This window comes from Mastigoproctus giganteus, chromosome 11 (genome assembly GCF_048544385.1).
Source record: "Mastigoproctus giganteus isolate SK-2022 chromosome 11, ASM4854438v1, whole genome shotgun sequence".
Lineage (NCBI taxonomy): Eukaryota > Metazoa > Arthropoda > Arachnida > Uropygi > Thelyphonidae > Mastigoproctus > Mastigoproctus giganteus.
The window spans coordinates 7,429,813-7,456,257 of record NC_143585.1 but is presented as its reverse complement, the minus strand read 5'-3'; the positions used below and the strand labels follow the sequence as shown (position 1 = coordinate 7,456,257).

Here is a 26,445-nt window from a genome sequence, read left to right as displayed (position 1 = left end):
TATGGACCAGAAACCCAACTCCACCTTCACTTCTTTCACTGTTTCCATTGGTGTACAGCAGATTTCCACTTGGTAAACTTATAAGTGATTCATTTCTTCTTCTTGTTTCAGCCAAACCGATGATATTCCAATTCACATTTTCCAATTCCCTTTCCAGCACTAATATCCTGTCTTCACCGATGAGTGTTCTTACGTTATAACAGGCCAAGTTCATTTTCCGTGCATGGCAGCCTGGTCGTACCCAGAGATTCTTAGCACCCTCTGCTTCCACTCTGATCCTCTCGCTGCCGTAAGAGGGAGAGTGAAAGCTGCTGGGGACTGAGGGCCATTTGTTTCGTCGTGCTTTCATGTGCTGGAGGGTTTGGTCTTTTCCTCTTCACGCTGACCAAGCGTCTTGAAGAGAACCACTCTACACGTTCGTTGCCACCTAAGTGACGTAACAGGGCTTACCATCGAGAAGTTGTCCATGAGTGGATTTTAGGGAGGCAGGTCAACCGGACTTCTCCTAAATCTTCTGTAATAGAGAGATATTGGATCCATCAGTGTTTTAGGCTGAGTGTCTGATAACACACAGGATACCTGTTCCCCTTTAAGCCACCCTTAATACCATTCTGCTCCAATTTGTACAGTAGTCTTCCATGCGCAACAGTGTCAAAAGCTTTCCTGAAATCCAAGTATATGATATCAAAATTATTTTTTGCATCCAGTTCCTTTGTGACCACATCATAATAACCAATCAAATTTGTCAGACAAGACTTTCCCTTAACAAACCCATGCTGTGTCTGAATTATTGCTGCAGTCTTGTCTAGATGATCCTGCAATGCATCTTTAACCAGTGACTCCATTATTTTACCCGGAACAGAAGTTAAACTAACTGGTCTGTAATTATTCGTGTCACCCTTCGAACCTCCTTTGTGAATTGGGGATACATTTGCACATCTCCAGTCCGTGGGAACCTCCCCTGAATCCAAGGATGCTCTCATAATTATGGCTAAGGGTTTGCTTAGTTGCTTTGCCGCCTCCTTTAATATAACTGGATAGATCCCATCCGCCCCAGGTGCCTTTCTTATGTTTAACTTCAACAATTTCTCCTCCACTTTGCTCTCAGTTATTACAAAATCATTAAGCACACTGCTACAATTTGATGACCTTCTTCCATTTTCAAACTGTAATGATTCCTCACGTGTGAATGTAGATGCAAAATACTCATTCAGTTTGTTTGCTATCTGAACAGGATCATCAACATTCGAACCATCGATGTCAAGTGGACAAATCATATTCAGCCCCTTCCTTTTAGAGTTTATATAAGTAAAGAAATCCTTGCTGTTTTTCTTAGCATCTTTTGCCAAAGATTTCTCGTAATCCGCCTTTGCCTGCCGAACCTCCTTTGTGACCTGATTACAGACTAGCTTATATCTGCTACAGGCTTCTGCGTCACCTGATAATTTATATGCATCCCATGCATTTTTCTTCTCTGTCACAAGTCTCATTAGTTCATTTGATAACCATTTAGGCCTAAACCTTGAACAATATTTCTTCATCGGTATGAAAAGTCTAGTAGCTTCCACGATTAATTCCTTGAATGCTTCCCACTTAGAATTTACTGTTTGTAACATCGTCAGTCGATCCCACTGTACAGAATTTAAAAACTGTCTGAGACCACTGTACTCCCCTTTACGGAAGCAAAAACCCTTTCCTTTACCCCTGACGGTAGTTACCTCTTTGAGTAAATCCCACTTCAGCACACTGTGATCACTGCCACCTAGTGGTTCCTTTATCTGCAAATTCTTAATACACGAATGATCACTGCTGATAACCAGATCAAGAGTATTACTTTCTCTGGTTGCCTCTCGAACATGCTGCTGCAGAAAACAATCATCCAATAAATCCACAAAAGTCTGACTAGTGTGTGAGTGACCAACCCACAAGTTCCAGTCAATATCTGGGAAGTTAAAATCCCCCATTATAAGACATTCTGATTTACTGGCCCACTCTATTTCTCTGTACAATTGTTCATTGTACTCATTCGAGTCATTAGGCCTATAACACACTCCTACTCTTATTTTTGCTTTTGCAGTGCTTATGTCACACCAAACTGACTCAACAGTGCACTGTCCATCTATATCAACTGGATGCACTTCTTTTGATTTTATGTTTTTCTTAATTAACAGCATAACACCTCCTCCCTTTCTGTCCTGTCTATCCTTTCTGTACACATTGTACTCCCCAAATTCCAGTTCTGCATTCCTTATATCTTTGTGACACCACGTCTCTGCTATCCCAACAATATCCGCCTTTGATGTCTTGACCAACACTTCAAATTCATCAAATTTATTTACTATACTTCTAGCATTGGTATACATGCAAGCATACATGCTCCTATGCCTATTCCTTGTTACCCTAACACATCCCATATACCCAACTATTCCAGGATGACTGCCATCCGTCCCTGAAACCCCCAACACCCCTCGCTCCAGGTCGCTTCTTATTCTAATAGAAGTTGTGCAAGAATCACCTTCACCTCTGCCTGCGGTTACTGTTAAACTATTAGTCTTTGTATCCCCCCAAGCTAGCAGTTTTCCGACCCACCTAACACTGCCTCGATAGCATCAGCAAATATTCTTGCACCCTTTCTATTTAAGTGTATCCCATCCCTGTAGAAGCAATCTCTTCTGTTAACAAGTACAGTCCAGGCTGAAAAAAATTCTGCCCCTTGAGCCTTGCACAATCTTTCCAGGGCCGAATTGATCGACAAGGCTCTCATCATATACTCCCTCCTATCGTGTCTGGGCAGAATTGCAGACACTTTCAAATTCACCCCTAATTCTCGGCTTTTTTTCAACAGTGACCTGTACTTGTTGAGTAATTCTGCCGGTCTCCTACTCTTAATATCATTAGTGCCAACGTGTACAACTATATCACCTTTTGTGCCCTTGAAAGATGATATCCGCTCTACAACGTCATCAACCTTTGCCCCTGGCAGACATACCCTGGTCCTGTTCCACCTATCCTTTTTACATAGCATGTTCCCCGTTTCCCTGACAATAGAGTCACCAACAACTAATAGTTCCTGTGGGACCAGCGCATTCTGCCTTGGGGGTTGCCGCTGTGTTGCGTGATGACCAAGTGCAAGCTCTGGCGTTGATGTGGGCAGCTGAGAGCTTGATGGGCCCCTCAATTTATTTCCTTCGAGGGCATCCACCCTGTCCTTCAAACTCTCATATAGGCCCATAACAACGCTGAGTTGTCGCCTGATTTCCTTACACTCCTTACATCGCGCACACACAAAGACATCCCCCATGGCAATATCATGTTCCGTTCCAGAGAGTTCGGCAAACATTTCACAAGTTGCACATTTTTTTAGGCTGTGACGCGTTGGAGAATCGCCCCCCTCAGTTCTCTCCCGAGTCACAACACTCCTGCCACTTTGTGCCCGTTGCTTTGCTGCTCTAGTTCGGGGCATGGTAGTTTAAATTAATAAAATCAATAAATTAAATGTCAGTAGTATTTGAATAGAAACTATGAAATAGACACAGTGAAGCGTATTACTATATAATTATGCGTTAGAGCTACCTCAATTAAAAACTTTGAATTCCCTACAAAAACTTTGAATTCCCTATATACAAAAACAATGGCTACAAAAATCGAACAAAAATAACGGTTTTACCTATCGTAAGTAAAATCCACAAAAACTCTTTATCTAAATTAAAATAAAAAATAACCAGCGTAACTATAACTATATGACTACGTATTAAGTACAATATAAAACAACAATCATGTAAATAAAAGGCAAACACTTATCGTTTTTGCGGAGCCTGTAACTGTCAGCTGTAACTTTTAAATAGAGTCAGCGCCCTCAAAGCACACTCCTACTCTCAAAATTGAGAGTAGGAGTGTGCTGTAGGCCTAATGACTCTGATGAGTATAATAAGAAACTGTACAGAGAAATAGAGTGGGCCAGTAAATCAAAGAGTCTTATAATGGGGGATTTTAATTTCCCAGATATTGACTGGAATTTGGGGGCTGGTCACTCACACACTAGCAAGGCTTTTGGATTTATTGGATGATTGTTTTCTACATCAGCATGTTCGGGAGGCAACTAGAGGGAGTAATACTCTTGATTTGATTATCAGTAGTGATTCTTCATGCATTAAGAATCTACGGATAAATGAACCACTAGGTGGCAGAGATCACAGTGTTCTGAAGTGGGATTTACTCAAAGAGGTAACTACCATTAGGGATAAAGGGAAGGGGTATTGCTTTCGTAAAGGCGACTACGATGGACTGAGACAGTATTTAAATTCTATACAGTGGGACCAACTGATGATGTTACCAACAGCAAATTCAAAATGGGAAGCATTCAAAGAACTTACCTTGGAAGCTACTAGGCTTTACATACCAACTAAGAAATATTGTTCAAGGTTTAGGCCTAAATGGATGTCAGATGAACTAATGAGGCATATGGCAGAGAAGAAAAATGCATGGGATACATACAAATTAAAACGTGACACAGAAGCCTATGACAGATACAAGTTGATCTGTAACCAAGTTACAAAGGAGGTTAGGCAGGCGAAGGCAGATTACGAGAAATCCTTGGCAAGGGATGTGAAGAAAAACAGCAAAGAGTTCTTTACTTATGTAAACTCTAGAAGGAAGGGGATGAATCAGATCGATCCACTTGATATCGATGGGTCAACTGTTGATGATCCTGCTCAGGTAGCTAACAAACTAAATGAATATTTTGCATCGACATTCACACATGAGGAGTTATTCAGCGAGGGGAATGCCAGAGGTGTATACAGGAATTTTTCCAGCAGGGATAAGGAGGTGATTATTCCTTGTATAAGGCAATGGTCAGGCCACACCTAGAGTACTGTATACAGGTCTGGAGGCCTCATTTCAAGAAGGATGTAGAGCTGATGGAACGAGTACAGAGAAGGGCAACAAGATTAGTGAATGGAACAAAGGGGTGCTCTTACGAAGAAAGGCTTAAGTTTTGCAAATTACAGTGTCTGGAGACTAGGCACCAGCGAGGTGATCTGATAGAGGTGTATAAAGCCTTGAATGGTTTGAGCATGCTCAATGCTGATGGGATTCTTCCTCTAGCTCAGAATAATCACCTGAGAGGGCATAAATTCAAATTGAGGAAAGACAGATGTAGGAGAGACGTGCGGAAATTTGCCTTTAGCCAGCGGGTGGTTGGTTGGTGGAACAGACTTCCATCCCTTGTAGTGGAGGTTGATAGCCTAAATAAGTTTAAGACTCAGCTGGACAGGTATTTTGAACGAACAGAGGGGTGAAGTGGAAGTGGGTTTTTTTTTTTTTTTTGGCTGATGCTGCATAAGCTTGCTTTCTTGCATCAAATGCCTCTACTAATGCAAAGGGGCGCCTCCGTAGCCAGGTGGGAAGGAGCAGCAGTGCATAGCACACGCTTCTTGATTAGACCGGGGTTCGAGCCCGTCACCACCAAATACGGAGGATGCGGAAAGGTTAAGGAATGACCACCGCATATCCTGGAGCAATATGGCCTTAGTTGCTAATGCTCCTAAAAACCAAACAACAACAACAACAACAACTAATGCTAATGCTAATATCACCATCACAAAAGGTCACTTTGGTCACAAGAAACACTACTTTTCATCACAATGAAAAGCAATGTTTCATCACAATGAAAAGCAGTGTTTCTTGGGTAGATGCAGTGGAGTAGCATAAAGGATATTGCTTCACCTCACATGCCCATTCAGCTTACACATTGTTTACACACATTAAACAATGATATAAATACACAAAAGGAAGCAGCACAAACAGAATGAAATGGATGTCGGATAAACTGATAAGACTTGTGGCAGAGAAAAAAAATGTATGGGAGGCATATAAATAACCAGATGCCTACAGCAGATATGACTAGTCTGCAATCAAGTCACAGAGGAGGTAGGCAAGCTGAGGCAAATTATGAGAAATCTCTGACAAAGAAAAGCAGCAAAGTCTTCTTTACTTATTTAAACACTAGAAGGAAGATAAGAGAATAAATCACATTAGTTCACTACATATGAGTGAATAAGCTATTGAAGATCCTGCTTGGGTTGCTGAAAAACTGAATAGTTATTTTGCATCTATATTCCCACATGAGGAATTTTTTAGAGATGGGAATGCCAGAAGTGTGACATTCTAACAGGGAGCTGAATGATTATGTGATAATGGAGAGGAAAGTGAGAGCAAGAAACTGTTGAAACCAAATATAAAAAAGGCACCTGTGGTGGATGACCTATCCAGTTATATTAAAAGAGGCAGCAAAAGAGATAAGTAAATCTTTAGCCACGATTATGAGAGCATTCTTGGATTCCCCATGGATTGGAGATGAGCAAATGTATCCCCAATTCAGAAAGAGGGATCAAAAGTGACAGGAGCAATTACAGACCTCTTAGCTTGACTTCTGTTCTAGGGAAAATAATGGACTCACTTAAAAGAAGTAATGCAGGATCATTTAGACAGGGATGCAGTTATACTTCAGTCACAGCATGGATTTGTTAAGGGGCAATCATGTCTGATCAACCTAATTGGATACGGTGACATAGTAATAAGAAATTGCATGTAGCAAATAATTTTGACATTGCTTTTGATACCATAACTGCTATGGATGAAGGGATGGTTGTGTGGGAAAAGAAAGATAGTGGTTATCCTGTTGTACACATTGGCACTGATGACATTAAGTGTAGAAAATTTGCGGATTTACTTAACAAGTACAGGTCAGTGGTGAAAAAAAGTCACGAGTTAGGGTTTAATTTAAAAGTGTCTGCAATCCTGCCCAGACATGATAGGAGGGAGTATATGACAAGAGCCTTGTCAATAAATTTGGCCCTGGAGAGATTGTGCAAGGGTCGTGGGGTAGAATTTTTCTCAGCATGGTCTGTGCTTGTTACGAGGAGAGATTGCTTCTACAGGGATGGGATACACTTAAATAGAAAGGGTGCAAGAATATTTGCTGATGCTATCGACGCAATGTTAGGTGGGTCAGAAAACTGCTAGCTGAGGGGGGGGGATTCACAGACTAATAGATTAACCATAGCCCCAGGCAGAGGTGGAAGTGATTCTTGCACTGCTCCTATTATATTGCGCCTCCGTAGCCAGGTGGGAAGGAGCAGCAGTGCGTAGCACACGCTTCTTGATTAGACCGGGGTTCGAGCCCGTCACCACCAAATATGGAGGATGCGGAAAGGTCAGGGAATGACCACCTCATATCCCGGAGCAATATGGCCTTAGTTGCTAATGCTCCTAAAAACCAAATAACAAACTAACAAACAAAACAAAACAAACAAAACTGCTCCTATTGGAATAAGCAGCATCCCAGAAAGCAAGTTGCTGGGGATTTCAGAAACTGTTGGGAGTCATCAAACAAGTAAATACATGGGCTGTGTTAAAGTAACGAAGAGTAATAACAGGTGCATGTACACCAATGCTAGGGGTATATATTAAATAAATTTAATGAATTTGAAGTGCTGGTTAAAACATCATAGGCAGATATTGTTGGGATATCAGAGACATAGTGTCACACAAATATAAGGAGTGAAGAAATGGAATTTGGGAAGTACAATGTGTGCAGAAAGGATAGAGAGGATAGGAAGGGAGGAGGGATTATGCTGTTAGTAAAGAAACACAAAATCTAAGGAAGTGCATCCAGTTGACATAGATGGACAGTGCAATGTTGAGTCAGTTTGGTATGACATAAACACTGGAAAAGCAAAAATGAGGGTAGGAGTTTGTTACAGGCCTAATGACTCTGAGTACAATGAACAATTATACAGAGAAATAGAGTGGGCCAGTAAATCAGAGTGTCTTATAATGGGGGATTTTAACTTCCCAGATATTGACTGGAACTTGTGGGTTGGTCACTCGCACCCTAGCAAGGCTTTTGTGGATCTTTTGGATGATTATTTTCTATAGAGACATGTTAGAGAGGCAACCAGAGGGAGTAATGCTCTTGATCTGATTATCAGTGATTATTCATGCATTAAGAATTTACAGATAAAGGAAGTACTAGGTGACAATGATCACAGTGTACTGATGTGGGATTTACTTAAAGAAGTAACTACCATTGGGGTAAAGGGAAGAGTATTTGCTTTCATAAAGGTGACTACAGTGGTCTCAGAGATTTTTTAAATACTATGCAGTGGGACCAACTGATGATGTTACCAATGGCAAATTATAAATGGGAAGCATTCAATCAAGTAATCTTGGAAGCTACTAGACTTTTTGCAACTGTTCTAGCTTTAGGCCCAAATGGATGTCAGATGAACTAATGAGACTAGTGGTAGAGAAGAAAAATTCATGGGATGCATATAAATTATCAGGTGACACAGAAGTCATGATAGATGTAAGCTAGGCTGTAATAAAGTCACAAAGGAGGTTAGGCGAGCAAAGCAGATTACAAGAAATCTTTAGCAAAGGATGCAAAGAAAAGACTTATTTAGTTATGTAACCTCTAGAAGGAAGGGGATGAATCAGATTGGTCCACTTGATATCAATAGTTTGACTGTAGATGATCGTTTTCAGAAAGCTGCCAAACTATATGAGTATTTTGCATCTACATTTACGCATGAGGGGTTATTCAAGGAGGAGAAGGCCAGATGTTTTGCTCAGATTACAAACCTAAGGGGGCATAAACTGAAATTGAGGAAAGACAGTTGTCGAATAGATGTGCGAAAATTTGACTTTATTTTGACTTTAGTGGGTGGTTCATTGCTGGAGCAAACTTCCATCTGTCATTGTGGAAGTTGATAGCTTAAATAAATTCGAAAAAGAAGTGGGAAAACTTTTGGAGCGAATGGGTGGGTGAAATGGGAAGTTTTTTTTTTTTTTTGTCTGATGCTATATAAGCTTGCTTTCTTGCATCATATACATCTACTAATGCTAATGGTAATTAGTGGATTCCCCTCCCCCAACCCCAGGTTCAGTGCTGGGCCCATTGTCGTTTTCTATATTTATTAATGTTTGTAGAAGAATAAGAGAAATTTACTTCAATATGCTATTCTCCAAAAATTAAAATGAATATAACATTAATGCAAAATGATTATAGTAAAAAATAATAAATTAAAAATAATTAAAAAATCATTTGAACACAATTAAAAATCAATTTAAAAAATTAAAAGAAGTTTAACATAAATTTTGAAAATTTTCAGGAATGAAAATCATTTTTCAAAATTTATGTTAAACTTCTTTTAATTTTTTAAATTAATTTTTTTAATTGTGTTCAATTGATTTTTTAATTGTTTTTTAATTATTTTTTACTATAATCATTTTGCATTAATGTTATATTCATTTTAATTTCTGGAGAGTAGTATAAGGAAGTGTTCTACGTATCATATTGAGGTAAATTTCTCTTATTATTCTACAAATATTGAGTCTCATAGCTCTGGTTTATACTAACATATTTATTAAGGATAGTGATGAAAGCATATCGGGTTTAATGTCTTAGTTTGCAGATGATACGAAAGTTAGTAAGATTGTTAGTTATAGTAATCAGGGTATACTACTGTAACAAGATCTAGATATATTAGATGGGTGGGCTGAGAAGTGGTAAATGAAGTTTAATATTAGCAAATGCAAGGCACTTCATGTGAGGAGCAGTAATCCCAGATTAATCTATCAACTGTAGTGCCACCTTCAGGGTAGTGGAGAATGAAAAAAAGACTTGGATATAATTATGCATTCAGATATGAACTGTTCTGATTAGTTGTCTTGGCATCATGTCTGAGCATTGAAGACAGGATGCCAGGATAGCTTATGGGGTTTTGTCAGTGATATACAAGAATTGCCAGCAGTAATAAAGAGGTGATTATCGCATTGTATAAGGCAATGGTCAGGCCACATCTTGAGTTCTGCATACATGTCTGAAGGCCTCATTGTAGGAAGGACACGAAACTGTTGGAATGGGTGCAAAGAACAGCAACAAGATTGAGAGAAACAAAAGGTTGCTCCTACCATCAAAAACCCTTCAGTTCTACAAACTGCAGTGCCTGGTGACTGTGCACCTGTGAGGAGATCTGATTGAAGGCCTTGAATGGATTAATTATTTGAATGAACTGTTTAAGGCTTTGAATGGATTGAGTAAGTTGATCGCTAATTGGATCCTACCTCAGACTATATACATTAGGGGGACATAAGTTCTAACTGAAGAAGGATGGTTGAAGGGTTGATTGTGTGGAAATTTGCCTTCAGCCAGGGTGGTCCATTGTTGGAACAAACTCTCATTTGGTATTGTAGAGATGCATAGTTTGAATAAATCTATATCATCAAACTATAAATTCAGAAAGAACTAGACAAACATTGTTAGAAGGGATGGACAGGTGATATGGGAAGTGTTAGATTTTTTTTTTTTTTTTTTTTTTTGGCTGGTTGTTGTTGTTGTTCTGGTTTTTAGGAGCATTAGCAACTAAGGCCATATTGCTCCGGGGATATGTGGTGGTCATTCCTTGACCTTTCCGCATCCTCCGTATTTGGTGGTCATGGGCTCGAACCCTGGTATAATCAAGAAGTGTGTGCTACACACTGCTGCTCCTGCCCACCTGGCTACAGAAGCGCTTTTTGGCTGGTGCTATAAACTCTTGCTTTCTTACATTTTCTTTCTGCTACTAATGCTAATACTAATTCTAAAGACACTGTTCAGAAGGTACAAGAGTAACAACTTCTACTTTTCAACCTGTGTTTTTAATATTTTCCAACTGGGTCTGTCAAGAAATATGATACTATTGCCGGTTTGATTAGAATTGGATTGAATTAATAATAGTGGCTGACAGGAATATTCTCTTTCCAGCATGAAAATAGATTTTAAAATCTATTTGCATGCTACTATCCATTATAAACTGTTTCTACAATGACAGTAAGGGATGACTGCACCACTACTTTGAAAATATATACTGTAAACTATACTCTGAAAATATATACTGTGAACCATTATATTGCTTTTGAAATTACCAAGGTACTGTCCCCAAATGGCACAGTAAGTGCAGAAGCATTATAAGCAGGACTCTCTTTTTTGGGTGCTATTTTTCATCAATATGTTGAAATAATAGATTTTTTTTTTTTTTCTTGCAGTGTTTATGAAGAAATGGTTTATATGTAATTTGAATTTGAAAACTTGCACAATTATTATTAGTTTTAGCCATGTGGTATAAGGAAGTCACAGGCTTTTGCTGCACTGGTAAAAAAAAAATAAAATAAAAATAAAAAGAACATAACCTATGTCTTCTCTCCTCACATAAGCAACTACTGGCTGACCTTTGATGTTTCTCAAGCCATCAGTCTAAAACTACCCATGGATGTATCTTATTCCAGTAATTAATACCTCTCTGGCTAAAATAAAACTTCCTTCAATCCAGTTTAAATTTCTTTCCTGCAGTTTAATGATGTTTTATGCTTACTTTTCTTTGCATGCTGTTAAAAAGAATGAAAATTATTAAAAATATTTTTTTAAATAAAATTAAACAAATCTTGAGGTATTACTATATAAACATAATAAAGTAGTTTTAACATACTGATAACATAAAACAATACAATATTCAGGGCTGCCACAAATGGGTAGGCATCACTTATGGGCAACAGTTCAGGAGATTGGAAAATATATTTTTTTGACATTGCTTTCTTAATGTTCATGAATATTCACCATTTAGGGCAACAAATTTTATTTTGCCTACGTCACATAGAGTCACAGCACTACTGACGATATTATTTCCATCAAAGAACTTATTAAGGAATAGTTAGCCCATTATTAACAAGTTTGAATTATTCTAGTGAATTAACATAAACATCTTATACAAAATAATTGCACCCCCTTTAAAAGGAGAGGAAAAAGAAATAATCATGTTGATTCCATCTTACGTTGTAAATAACAGAAAAAGGAAAGAGAAAAAAAATTCTCATTATATAAGTTCATTTTGGATAATATGTTTTCTTGCTAAAAATTTTAGTTTTTAATAATAATATTAAGAAATGCTGTCATTAATAAATTATTCATGCCCTGTTAAACACATGTACACAAGGTACTGATTATTGTATCAGAAAGAAAAAAAAAAAAAACATATAAACAACATTGAATTTATAAAAAAAAAAAGAGCATATGAGTGCACTGATAAATGGCAAAACACTGAGTTGTAACAGGCAACCTTTCTACCTTCAAATCTGTGAGTTAAATGTGAAACAAACAAATATCACCTGCACTTGAAGCAATTTCTATGAAGTAAACAAAATTCACCATAAACAGTTCCTCAACTGGAGTCTCTCTCATCTGTTTTCCCAAACCAGAACTCAAGAGGAAGGAGGGTTATATCTGGATGTATTTCTTCTTGGAATCTTAAAAAAAAGTGATGTAAGCAGGAAAGCATTTTAAATGGGAATGGTGTAGATGTTAAAAAATTCATGGCTCTTCATAGAACTGATAATGAGATGGAAACAGAAGAGTGCTAAAAGCAGGATAGCTCTGTAAACAGGAGTGTTATTATATCAGTTTACTGTATATATGCATACTCTTGAGGACCCCATACATGAAATTATTATTATTATTATTATTTGGTTTTTAGGAGCATTAGTAACTAAGGCCATATTGCTCCGGGGATATGCAGTGATCATTTCCTGACCTTTCCGCATTCTCTGTATTTGGTGGGCACAGGCTCGAACCCCGGTCTAATCAAGAAGCATGTGCTACGCACTGCTGCTTTTGCCCAACTGGCTACGGAGGTGCCCCATACATGAAAAGATTTATATATATACACACACGTACGAACTCGCATATTTTTTCAGAAAACAGGAACAGTCCATACACTGATCCTTGAAGGACCCCACTTCTGACCCTAATTCTGAAGAGTAACCAGTAATCGAGGAGAAATTGTTGAAGATAAACATAAAAAAGGCACCCGTGTGGATGGGATCTATCCATCCACCCCGGGTGCCTTGAACACTATATGTTTGAACATATAGTATTCAAGTTATATTAAAGGAGGCAGCAAAGGAAGTAAGCAAACCCTTAACCATAATTATGAGAGCTTCTTTGGACTCAGGGGAGGTACCCATGGACAGGAGATGTGCAGATGTGACCCCAATTCATAAAGGAAGATCAAAGGGCAACACAAGTAATTATAGACCTGTTAGTTTAACTTCTGTTCCAGGAAAATTAATGGAGGCACTAGTTAAAGAAGTATTGCGGGATCATCTAGAAAAGACTTCAGTTATAGCTCGGGCACAGCATGGTTTTATTAAGAGAAAGTCTTGCTTGGATACTATGATGTTCACAAAGGAACTGAATGCAGGGAATAACTTTGATATCATATATTTCAATCTTAGAAAGGCTTTTGATACTGTTGCACATGAAAGACTGCTGAACAAATCAGAGCAGTGTGGCATTGGATGCAAATTGCTGCTATGGATAAAGAGATAGTTGAGTGTGAGAAGAGAGTGGTAATCAATGGACACTGCTCATTGTGGACTAATGTTTTTAGTGGAGTCCCTCAAGGTTTAGTGTTGGGTCCATTGTTGTTTTCTGTATTTATAAATGATATATCAAGCTTAATGTCCAAGTTTGCAGACGATACGAAGGTTGGCAGGGTTGTTAAGAACACTAATGACAGTATGCTGCTGCAACAGGATCTATAAAAGTTGAGCAGATGGGCTGAGAGGTGGCAAATGAAGTTTAACATTGACAACTGTAAAGTGCTACATATCGGAAGCAGTAACCCCAGAGCAACGTATCAACTCTGTGGTACTACACTGACACTGATAGAGAACAAAAAGGACCTGGGGGTAAATGTACAGGCAGATATGAAGTTTTCTGAGCAGTGCAGACGGTCTGAAAGAGTAGCTCATGGTGTCTTGTCAATGATATACTGAAATTTTTTTAGCAGGAATAAGGAGGTGATTATCCCCTTGTATAAGGCAATGATCAGCCACATCTTGAGTACTGTGTCTGGAGGTCTCATTTTAAGAAGGATGTAGAGCTGTGGAATGAGTACAGAGAAGGGCAACAAGATTAGTGAATGGAACAAAGGGTTGCTCTTATGAAGAAAGGCTTAAGTTTTGCAAATTACAATGTCTGGAGACTAGGCACCTGTGAGGTGATCCGATTGAGGTGTATAAAGTCTTGAATGGTTTGAGCATGCTCAGTGCTGATGGGATTATTCGTCTTGCTCAGAATAATCTCCTGAGAGGGCATAAATTCAAATTGAGGAAAGACAGAAGCAGGATAGATGTGCGGAAGTTTGCCTTTAGCCAGCGGGTAGTTGGTTGTTGGAACAGACTTCCATCCCTTGTTGTGGAAGTTGATAGCTGAAATAAATTTAAGGCTGAGCTGGACAGGTATTTGGAACGAACGGAGGGGTGAAATGGGAGCATTTTTTTTTTTTTTTTTTTTTTGGTTGATGCTGCATAAGCTTGCCTTCTTGCATCATATGCCTCTACTAATACTAATTACACTCCTTTACCGCCTGTCATGTAGCCATCCCATTATTCTTCTTATGATCTTACTTGTGCTCCTAATATGTTCAATAAAGAATGATCCTAATTTTTCATGAATAATTCACTGTTTGCTATTTCAAGCTGAGCTGTGGAAATTAACACCAAACCAAGCTGCATCACATAGCAACTGCACAGTTGACTCATGTGCACAGTGTGACCTTGGTGGTAAGTCAAGTTTATTGCTGTTCAGTTTAGACTACCTAATAATGGACATGACATGTGAGGAACAGTATGCTGCTCTCAAATTTTGTTTCTATCTCAAGAAAACAGCTGAAGCATATGAAACATTAAAAGAGGGTTATAGTGAATCTGTGCTTCCATATGGCAGCACATCTCGCAGGTAGTTTAGAATGTTTAAAGATGATTCAATCACAAAAATCAGTGGTCCTGAAAATCCAACCACTGTTGTCACCACAGAAATCAAAAACATTGCTCCTGTAATCATGAGAGAATATCGTCATGTAACAGTAAGGCAACTAGCAAAGATGTTGAGAATATCAGCAGGAAGCATGCACAGTATTCTCCATGACCATTTGCATTTGACAAGTGTTTGTTCATGTGGTTTCAAGACTACCCACACCTAAGCAACAGAAAGTTTGCATGGAGGTTTCTCAGGAACAGCAGGAGGACCAGATGATTACTGAAGATGATGAGGTTCTGCACAATTTGGTAATGGTGGATGAGACATGGCTTCATCATTTCAATCCTGAGAGTAGACAATAAAGCTCTGGTTGGAAGTCTATGTCATGGTGAACATCAAAAAAAAGCAAAAGGTTAAGAATTTAGAAGTTTTAGGAAAGATTCTGGTCATCTCTTTTTGACATTATATATAAAAAAACCATTATGGAAATCCTATTGTTTCAAAACTTGATACTACAATGTATTGGTCAGACAACTTGTGTAATCGAGACCTATTAATATCCTTAAAGTTACAGATACAAGCGGGTCTATATTTGTCTAACAAAGGTCCATCTAAACAGGAGTTGCAGTTATACTTCAGTTACAGAATGGATTTGTTAATATGAGATCTTCTCTGACCAATTTTATTGGACACTATGATGTATGAAAAATAACTGGATGCAAAATATAATTCTGATATCATATATTTGAATTTCAGGATAGCATTTCATACTGTTGCACATAAATGACTGCTGTACAAATTGGGGCAGTGTGGCATTAAGAGAAAGTAATAACATTGCAGGAACATCTGTAATACATAATATTCTTGTAGGCGTTTGCAAATATGTTTGAACATATAGTGTCTGCAATAATACGTATAGCTGCTTACTAATATCAATGTGTATTATTACTTTCTCAGTAGTATTTATACTGTTATGAATTCATATTATTTATATAGTATCATTAGAGGTGGTTATATTTGTTTTTAGACCTTTATTTTCTTTTCACTTGCAGCTTTCAAATAAACCATCAGCATCAGATGATGAAAACAGAGTACCCATTATCTCAGATCCTGTGACACACGAGGCATCTACAAAATTTGGCATAAGTGTTGAAGCTGTACCTACTAAAGCATCTGATCTTAATACACTGGGTAATGAAATTCACATAATGGGCCAGAAGCAAGATGAAAGGCCATCATCATTTTTTGCTCAGCCTGGTATATTAGCAGGTAAGGTACATTCTTATACTGTATAAATCTGATTAAGTCACTGTTGCTTATTATCCCTTAACTTGTTAGAATAATAATTCTACATTTTTTTAAAATTTTGATATTTCTTTTACAGTAGAGCATCGAAAATCCAAACGTCAATAATCCAAATGAGCCAGCATTCATTTTTTTTATCCTGGTGCCATAAAATAATTACAGTAAGCGGTGGTTATTGTGATCACATTTGCGAATTGAATTTTGATTCTATTAAACATCAATCCTAATAAGCCAAAATTAGAAGAATATAATCCACAGGCTATAAAAATGAAGATATAAAGCACAAATTTACACCTTTTTTTTTCTCTTACCAATTGCAAAATTAAATGATATACGTGAAAATTAGAAGAATATTACCCACAGGTTAACAAAATAAAAATAAAAATTTACAGTTATGTACATAGCTTAATTAATATACATACAGTACTAACTAAACATAACACTTTGTAATCTGTTATTCAACACACTTCGTAATCTGATATTTCTGTTCACTGAAATTTTTTGGGGGGGGGGTTATAAAAGAGTAAAAAAAGATAAGCGTCAATCAATAACAAATTGCAGAAATTGCAACTAACATGATACATGCAAGTGAAATATAGAGTAAAAAGATTCTGAACAGAATTTTATTTTACCATACTGTAATTTTCTTTATCTTTTAAAAGGAAGCAGATTTTACCAATTGAATCGAAGATTGAGAATTTAAACAGATTTTCAAAGGGAGAAAGCGGGTCTTTGTTAGCAAAATTTTACTAGGTTGGAAAGTCAAGCATAACAGGCATTAAAAACAACAAGGAAAAAATTTTAAAGTTTGCATTGAAACTTGATTCAGATGGCGCAAAAAAAAAACAAAAAAACTACGAGAACATCTAATGACCCATCCCTCGAAGTTGCAGTTTATTTGTTTAGAACCCATATCTGAGTTTAGAACCCATATCTGAATCTTTACTATGTGAAAAGGCGCTGGATTTTAACAAAAAAATTAGGCGGTCCTTCAGATTTTAAAGCCAGTGTTTTTATTTCTAAACTTATTAAACTTTTTTTTAGGCTCCAGAACAGTATTTTTGATAAGTTTGAAAATCCGATAAAATCGGAAGTCTGAACTATCTCTGGTTCCAGTTAGTTTGGATTATCGGCACTCTACTGTATATGTAATTATATATATTCATAAATATAATCTCATACAGAAGCAGATCATTAAATTTATTAATACTGCGATTTTTAAATAGGCTCTTTACATTGGGTTTGATTAATAAAAATCAGTAAGATAGCAACAAGAATATAAGTTTAAGTCAATAACCATCATTATTATCAGTTAACCAGTTAACCAACATACCAGTTTTTACTTTTACTCAAGAGATCCTTGATTTCTTGTTGAATACCTCAAGAAGGAATAATTTAATGGTTGTATAAGTCAGAAAAGAAAACTATGGGTCTTAATTAACCCCAGCAGAAATTATAATATCAGTAACAAAGCACAAGCTTTGATTATTGTTTGTTCAATTCCATATCAACTAGGTTGTGTTACATATGTGCCATGAATGTGCCAATTTATAAGTCAGAGGTCAGCAACTTACAAGTGCCAAAAGATGATTTCATCCTAACAAAGCATTGCCATTAAAGTTACAAAGGCAGTAGTTCTTTGATCCAGAAATAATGTCCCAACACATATCAAATTCCAGTCATACTGTGCACACTGATTTATGCAAAATGAGCAGAGTACACCATCATTGAAAGGCTGCTGACCCCTGCCATTAGTCATTTTGATAAAGGTTTGAGGTAATAACATTAAGGTAATAGCATTATGCGATCATTACCAGAATAAAATGTATGCCATAATAGAAGCAGTGTAATTGTTAGTGTTGCCAAAATTTGTTTGATTTTATTAGATTTTGTTCCCCATTAAATTTAAATATATAAAACATACAAAATAATATACAAAATAATCAATATACAAAATATATTAAGTCAGGACCAGGGCCAGTCCTGGACCCATTAGTTAGGGTCCAGGACAGGCCACAATTTTTTGGCCATGTATTATTTGGAATATTTTAATTCTGGAATTTGCCGTGCAGCTGGTACACATAATATAGGGCAATACACATAATATAGGGCATAATATACTGTCATGCAGTAGGTAAACATAATACAGTAATACCCTGAAGTTACGCGATAGGTGGGTCCAACGAAAATCACTTAAGTCGAATTCGCATAAGTCGGGGTACAACTTTGCATATAAATACATATAAATTTTGTTTAATTGGGACCAAGGACTAACAAAAACACTAGTTTAGAAGAAAAATATTTAATAAAATTACAGTTCTTTATACATATTAATACAAAATATGTATTAAAAAAATAAATGAGTTACGTAAAAAAGTTATTTCAATGTCGATGGCTTCATAAAATCTAACAAATTCATCTGACGACACAGCACTTTCTTTTTTTCACGCAGAATTTCTTCGTAGCAAGCTAATAATTTTTTTATTCCTTGCTTTGTAGCTATAATGCGTTCTTCGTTGGAGTCTATGTTTTCTAAAATTTTTAAGCCCTTTTCAATTGAGCTGAGACCTTCTGTCAAGTTTGCAATTGTCATGTGCTTTTCTAGTGGAACTGGGTCTAAAGTGTCGGATACTTCAGTGATGTTTTGCTCACGCATCTCTATGAGCTCATTCATTGTCAGCTCCTGACTATGTGAATCCAACGGCTCATTGACATCATCACCATTGACTTCCAAATCTAATTGCCTGGCAAGATTAACAACTTCTTCTATCACATGAGCGACATGATCAGTTTCTGGCGTTGTTTTCGTCTCGTTTTTGAAAAAAAATGGACAAAGTTTCTTCCAGACACCATTCAATGTTTTTTTGTGAATTTCATCCCAAGATTATTCAATGATTCTTACGGCATCTAAAACATTGAATTGTTTCCAAAAGTCTTTAACAGATATCTCACTATTTTGTCTCATAGCTTCATTCAGATGTGCAAACGAACGCCTCGTGTAGTAAGCCTTGAATGTTTTGATGACTCCCTGGTCCATCGGTTGAAGCAAGCTGGTTGTGTTTGGAGGCAAAAACACAACTTTCACACGTGGGTCGAAATTAATTAGGGTGGCAGGAGGGTGACCGGGTGCATTGTCAATAAGAAGCCTCACTTTAAATGGAATCTGTTTAGACTTGCAATAACGTTCGACTTCAGGTATGAAGTGGTGACTGACCAAACCAGTCCTCAAAAACGGAAGCTGTCACCCAAGCTTTATGATTTGACTTCCAAATCACTGGTAAGCTAATTTTAGATATATTTTTTAAAACTCTTGGGTTTTTGGAGCGATAAATTAAGAGAGGTTTTAACTTGCAGTCACCAGCTGCATTCCCGCCAACCATCACTGTCAATCGGTCTTTGGAAACCTTAAAGCCTGGAAGTTTTTTTTTTTCATGCGCGATAAAAGTTCTTTTAGGTATCTTCTTCCAGAACAGGACAGTCTCATCCACGTTAAATACGGTTTCACTGCTATAGTCACCTTCTTCTATCATAGCCTTGAGTGTCTCAGGAAAAGAAGACGCAGCTTCTTTATCGGCACTTGCCGCCTCTCCACTCTCCGCGATACTGTGCCAGTTATAGCGAGTTTTAAATCAGTTGAACCAACCGTTACTAGCTACAAAGTTTTCATCTTTGCCCACCTCCCCAGCTTCTTCTTTCAAACTCTCAAAAATCAACTTAGCTTGATAGCACACAGTGTTCTGATAGACTGGACAATTCATCACTTTTAGTTGATTATCACACCATAATTTCAGCATTGTTTCCATCTCAGCAATAATACCATGATATTTACGAATTATGCTTGAGTTCAAGGATTGAACATTTTTCACCGCTTCGAGAATTCTTTCTTTATCCTTTATGATTGTTCTTACTGTGGATTCCAGTAGCTCAAACTTCTTTGCCAATTCACAAATTTTCATTCTGCTATCAAAATCCTTGATAATGTTAAGTTTACATTCCAAAGATATTGTTTTCCTTTTCTTACTAGGTGCAGGAGAATCAGATTTACTTCGTTTGAACGACATAGTTTTTTTAAGGGTTTAGAAAACATATAACAAAACAATCTTAACTTTCATCGATTGTAAAATCGTAATTGTGCGTGTAGAGTTCGCGTGAAACATGTCCAATGCGTATCACGGCAAGAAAAAATTAAGAACCGCGTAACTCTGAGTTCGCTAAGTCGGGGTATTACTGTATAGTAAAGCCTATCATACGTATGAATTGGATTTAATTTATATTGTAAATACAGTAATTATATAAATAAATAATAATTTTTGCATAAAGATATAAATAAATTGTATTAAGGTAAATTTTAAGCCCTCCCCAACAAGCCCTGCATTAGTGTGGGTGATATTCAGATAATATTCATTATGACACTAGTTAGTACATTTCCATCATTACTATACAGCTGAATTTTTTTGACAAGCTGAAGTTTGTACATTGGCATCATTATTGTTACCTCTCATAGTATGAAATCCTTCACAAGTTGCCCTCCTTATACTTCATATAAGTAATGCTTTCCCATTAGAGAAGACTACTGTTACTTATTTTCAGTTGTGTACCACCACTCAGACAGCACTCTTTCAAAGCCATTTGGTTTCTCATAGGTGAGCAGGTAGGTGCCCAGAGGTATAAGGGTTGACAACCCAGTTGTGACTTATTTACACAATATGAGGGATGCCAAAAGGTGTGCTTCTTAGACTAATAATATTTTAGGGCTGAAAGCCTCAAACTGAGACATTAGTTAGTGCATTTACATCATTACTATATAGTTGAATTTTTTAGACAAACCAAAGTTTGCATGTTGGCATCATTATTTTAACATCTTGCATTGTGAAATCCTTCAGGAGTTATCCTCCTTATACTTCAAATAAGTAATGCTCACTCATCAATGAGCAGATACCCATACCTCTGGGTATCCACTCATTGATGGAAAGCCAGATAATGTCAAAACAGTGCTGTCTGAGTGGTGATATGCAACTGAAAGTAAGTAGTCCTTTCTAATGAGGAAGATTACTTATTTGAAGTGTAAGGAGGGAAAACTCATTGAGATGTATTTCACAATATGAGGTTAGTATTAACATGAATAGAGACATATGATGAACGAAATCAAGCTTATACACCATCAGTCAAAAAAAAATTTCCCACTTCACCCATACACTAGCTCCAAAAATTTCACCAGTTCTTACTTGAATTTATTTAAGCTGTCAACTTCCACAACAACAGATGGAAGTTTGTTCCAACAATCAAATTTCCACACATCTGTTCTACAATTGCCTTTCCTCAATTTCAATTTATGTCCCCTCAGGGGTGTAATCTGAGCAAGAAGAAGAAGAATCCCATCAGCATTGAGCATGCTTAACCCGTTCAAGGCCTTATACATCTCAATCAGATTGCCTCACATGTGCCTAGTCTCCAGATGCTGCAATTTGCAAAACTTAAGCCTTTCTTTGTAAGAGGAACCCTTTGTTATCCTCACTAATCTTGTTGCTCTTCTCTGTACACGTTCCAGCAGCTGTACATCCATCCTAAAATGAGGCCTTCATACTTGTACTCAATGTGTGTGGTCTGACCATTGCCTTATACAAAAGGATAATTGCCTTTTGTATAAGGCAATTATCCTTTTATCCCTGCTAGCAAAGTTCCTGTATATCATTGACAAACTCCCATGAGCTGCTCTGGCAGCCTGTCTCCACTGCTCTGAAAACTTCATATCTGATGACACAATTATCCCCAGGTCTTTTTTATTCTCCACTACCCTGAGCATAGTACTACACAGTTGGTATGTTACTGTGGGGTTACTGCTACCCATATGCAATGCTTTGCATTTGTCAATTTTAAACTTCAGTTGCCACCTCTCAGCCCATCTGCTCAACTTTTCTAGATCCTGTTGCAGCTGTATACCGTCATTAGCGTCATTAACAACTCTGCCGACCTTCGTATCACCTGCAAACTTGGACATTAAACCTGTTATATCTTCATCAGTATTATTGAAAAATTTAGAAAACAACAATGGTCCCAACACGAAACCCTGGGGAGACCCCACTAATAACGTTAGTCCACGATGAGCAGCATACATTGATTAAAACTCTCTGTCTTCTCTTGCTCAAACATCCCTTTATCCATAGCAGCAACTTTCCTTCAATGCCATACTGCTCCAATTTCTATAGAGCCTTCTGTGTGCAACACTATCAAAAGCCTTCCTGAAATCCAAGTACAGGTAGCCTTCGATTTACATTGGAGTTAGGTTCCTGGGGGGACAGGTGCAAATGGAACCCTTTATATAATGGAGTCAATCGGAAATCACAGGGTTAGGTTGCGAGCACCAAAAATTTTACCTACCACTTTGCATCGATTGTTTTATTTTATTAGTTTAATTAATGAGTCATCTCTAACAGAGCCTCTCCACTCTGTCTCATAGACATTCTGTGTCTACTGCATGCCTTTTCTGGAGAGAGGCTTCCTTGGACAGTTCTTCTGAATTCTTTTCTGTGATTCCCACTCTGTCTTCAAAAGCAGCCCGAACATGTGCTGCAACTAGTGAACATCCTTTTACTGTCCAATTTCAAACTCACAGAACCAACTTTTCTTCTTGCTCATTTATTCATTCAACTTTCATTTTCTGGAACAACCTCTTTTCATGTGTATTTCCTGAAAATTACAATCTACAGAAATTCAAGTATAATGTCAACAATTATCATCTTTCATCTTCTCAATCCCCAACCCCGTGCACGATACTAAGTACTGTGGGTTCTAATATCTCTCATGCTTGGGGTTTGCATAAAAAAAAAAGGAAAGGAAAGGAATAATACCCATATCAATGGGGTTTTTTAACTTAGATTATTATTATTAAATTCTTTATTGCTGGTTTCTTTCTTTACATAAAGACCATGCAGAAGAAATCACAGCAGTATTACCCATCACAACTTCCTTGAACTTCTGTTCTGAACAATCATGGCAAAGGGTTCACATATATGATTCAACTTTAACATACAATAATAGAAAGATGAGTACAGTAAAAGGATGGCAGCTTAGATAGAAGAACCTTTTGGATATCTTCCAGTAATAATTTCTTTTAGCCTCCTTATGTACTTTAGCTGACATGCAGGTGTGCAAGCAGCTGATCAGGCTCCTAAAATCTTCCAGTACTTTCTGCTACTACTACTACTAAGTTACGGGCTACACACTGCTCTTTCAAAACAGGCTGATCTTTAATTTCAGTATTGAAAAATTCTTAACAACATTCAATATGAATGTTATTAAGTTGATAATGTTATTAATAGTGTTAATAATGTTATTAATAGTGTAATTTATATAAATTATTAATATTATGTAGAAAATATTATTAAATATTTAAGAAAATTAAAGAACTGGTAATTGTTAGTATTAGACAGGTAGAATGATGCAAAGAAGCAAATTTTTTCTGTGTCAGCCAAAAATAAATAAAAATTCAAATAAAATAGAATAGTCATACTATTCCCAGTCCCACAAAGTAATCATCTAGTTTTGCTTTAAACATTTTCAGACTCAGTCTCTGCTACATTGAGAGGCAGCTTATTCCAAAAACAATTTCATTTGCACACATGAAATTGTGATGCAAAAGTTGGATTTTTTCCTAAATTCATTTATGGCTTGGGAAAATGTTATTGTTTTAAGTTATTTCACCTTTCTGTGAAAATAGTACCAAGCACCAAAAAAGTGCTACTTTTCCTTTACTTTCATTTGCTCTATTTTGAGAGTCAACTAGACATTGATGCAATAACTAATGTTACAAAAAATGCATAACTTCTGATGAGTTGAAGAAATTATGTTGTCCAAAGTGTTTTAATTCTCAAGATTAATTAGAATTATTCAGAACTGTAATATTTATTATAAGTAATATATAATTGCAAATTACTGTTTTGATTTTCAGAAAGCTGATTGTCTTTTGTAATAACAAAAATATTTATATATTCTTTTTATTATTACCAATTCTAGCTGTGATAGGCGGTGCAGTTGTTGGTCTTTTGTGTGCCATTCTCCTGGTGATGTTTATCGTTTATCGGATGAGGAAGAAGGATGAGGGTAGCTATGCGCTGGATGAACCCAAAAGGTCTCCTACAGTGAATTCTTACACTCGCAGTAGCAACAAGGAGTTTTATGCTTAGACTTTTTTCATATCCTTCTCATTTGTATTAACAAATAGAACTTGAGAGATAAGCCTCTCATTTTGCAGCTGCTGCACAATGATTTTTTACGTGGTGTTGACAAAGGCAACATCCCAGTCATTTATTTCAGAGTACATGTGCAACATTTCAGTGGTCACTCCTGCACACATTACAGAGGTAACAGGGCTCTTTGTAGGATGTAGTGCTAACTTATCATTTATACAGTATGAAAATTTTGAATAAAAAAAAAACATTGAACTTAAGATCAAGTGCTGGATTTGTAAAACTTTACATGTCAGTGGATATAAGGTTACCTCAGTATGTCTTCAAGATTCCCCATTTATTCTGTTGGAAGGCATCTCCAATGATAGAAATAATGACTGTTCCTAATAATCAGCTTTCAGTCATTAATAGGAGTTTGCTGGAATGTGGCTAAGCAGCAAAAGATTGTCAAGGAGTAGTTTTTTTTTTCTTTTTCTAATTTTGTGCGTGTTGAAGCAGTTTGGTATAGATGATTCTTGTTTTGTTAGTTGTTAAATACATATATGTGTAGAATTTGTATATTTTACTGTTCATAATATTTTATCTGTGTATTGTCTACTACCAGCTGTTTATTGATCATGATATCATAGAAATGTTGAGACTTAAAAGCAGACTCTGGGACATATTTGTACATTCCATCAAGGTAGAAATGAATTCCTTTGATGAACAGATGTGTTTCATCACGATCAGGCAAATTACACATTATGGATGATTAAGTATTACTTATTAATTTTTGGGAATTACTTTAGTATTAAGATGTGTCTATTTGTATGTACATACATATTGGGGCATGAACCCTCATTATAAAATAAATGTGCGTGAAAATTTCTGCTTTAGTTATTGTGCTATTATCGATTGCAATATGTGTAATATAGTCTGCACACAAACTGAATTAATTCACTTGTTTAAAAGAACTGAGAGGTATCTTAAGCGGAGGGAAAGAGAGAGAGAGAGAGAGAGAGAGAGATTGAAACGTATTTGTCAGTAGCCATTATGTATGAATATGCCACCACCAAGTGTACGATAAGTTACATATGAAAAATGCAGCGCCCGCAGCTATTTATCAAGTGAAAATATGATACTCCTTTTTGTAAATTTTTTTTAAAAGAGATGTTGTATATATGTGTTCATATGCTATAGTATTTTACCACATGTAACACTACACAAAGTTGCATTATTTTTGCAATTCATTTTTACAGTGGCAAAGCATTTGCAGTATTAGTATTCAAATTCCACTTCAAGAAGGATGTTTTACTTATATATTCTGTGGGTGAGGTTATCGTATAAATTTATTCATGACGAATAAAGAAATACTGTAAAAATTCATTGTTTTTTTTTCTAATGGCACATTAACATTTGCTGTGAGTTTTTCACTCAGAAGAGCTTTAAGTTGGCACTGTGAAATTCATGATTCAGTCTCACTCAAATAAGATGTATTTATGTATCCTCAGACATAAGTTTTGTACTTTTAATCAAAAATTTGTAAAATAGCTTAAGATAGATTTAAGTTAAATTTAGAGAGTTAAATAACAAGTGTAATTTAGAGAGTAAAACTTCAGTTTTAGGATCCTGAAATTCCTTCAGAATATGCAGCTTTTTCTTATCCTACCATGTTAACTTAATTAAATAAGTAAATAAAAGAAATAGTTAAATCTGTTAGGTGTCTTTCTTTATTTAAAAAACAATGTTCACAAACATTGGCTTTTTAATTAATATTCTTTTAGCTTAAACATAGTAAAACACATTTTATTTTGAGAGCAAATGCTCACACCGCATTTGTCTTTACTACTGGGGGACAATGCCTCTTCTATGACAGTGACAGAGCTTGGGCTTATAGTTCTTTATAAATGACTACATTATCGTGAGTTAACCTAAAGTATCTAATATTGTTTTTAATTGAATAACATCATGAAGTAGGCAAATCTGTTATTCATTAAAACACAAAGGCACTGTTATGACCTGTTTAGGACTTGTTTGGTTCCATCATCAGACAACAGGTAGCTTCAGTTAGCAACCCTGTATTGAGCTGTGAATAAATATATTGAATCTAAACAA

At 36.6% G+C, this 26,445-nt stretch overlaps 1 protein-coding gene across 1 annotated transcript in view; it reads left to right on the top strand.

Moving 5' to 3' along the window:
• The window catches only part of LOC150077673 (uncharacterized), a 372,161-nt gene extending 346,222 nt beyond the window's left edge, over window positions 1-25,939 (top strand). Inside the window, exons 5-6 of the mRNA XM_090384710.1 lie at window positions 15,913-16,129; window positions 24,179-25,939. Coding sequence (XP_090240836.1) covers window positions 15,913-16,129; window positions 24,179-24,348 — 387 coding nt within the window. The 3' untranslated portion in view covers window positions 24,349-25,939. The remainder of the gene's footprint in view (window positions 1-15,912; window positions 16,130-24,178) is intronic.
• Window positions 25,940-26,445: the final 506 nt, after the last annotated feature.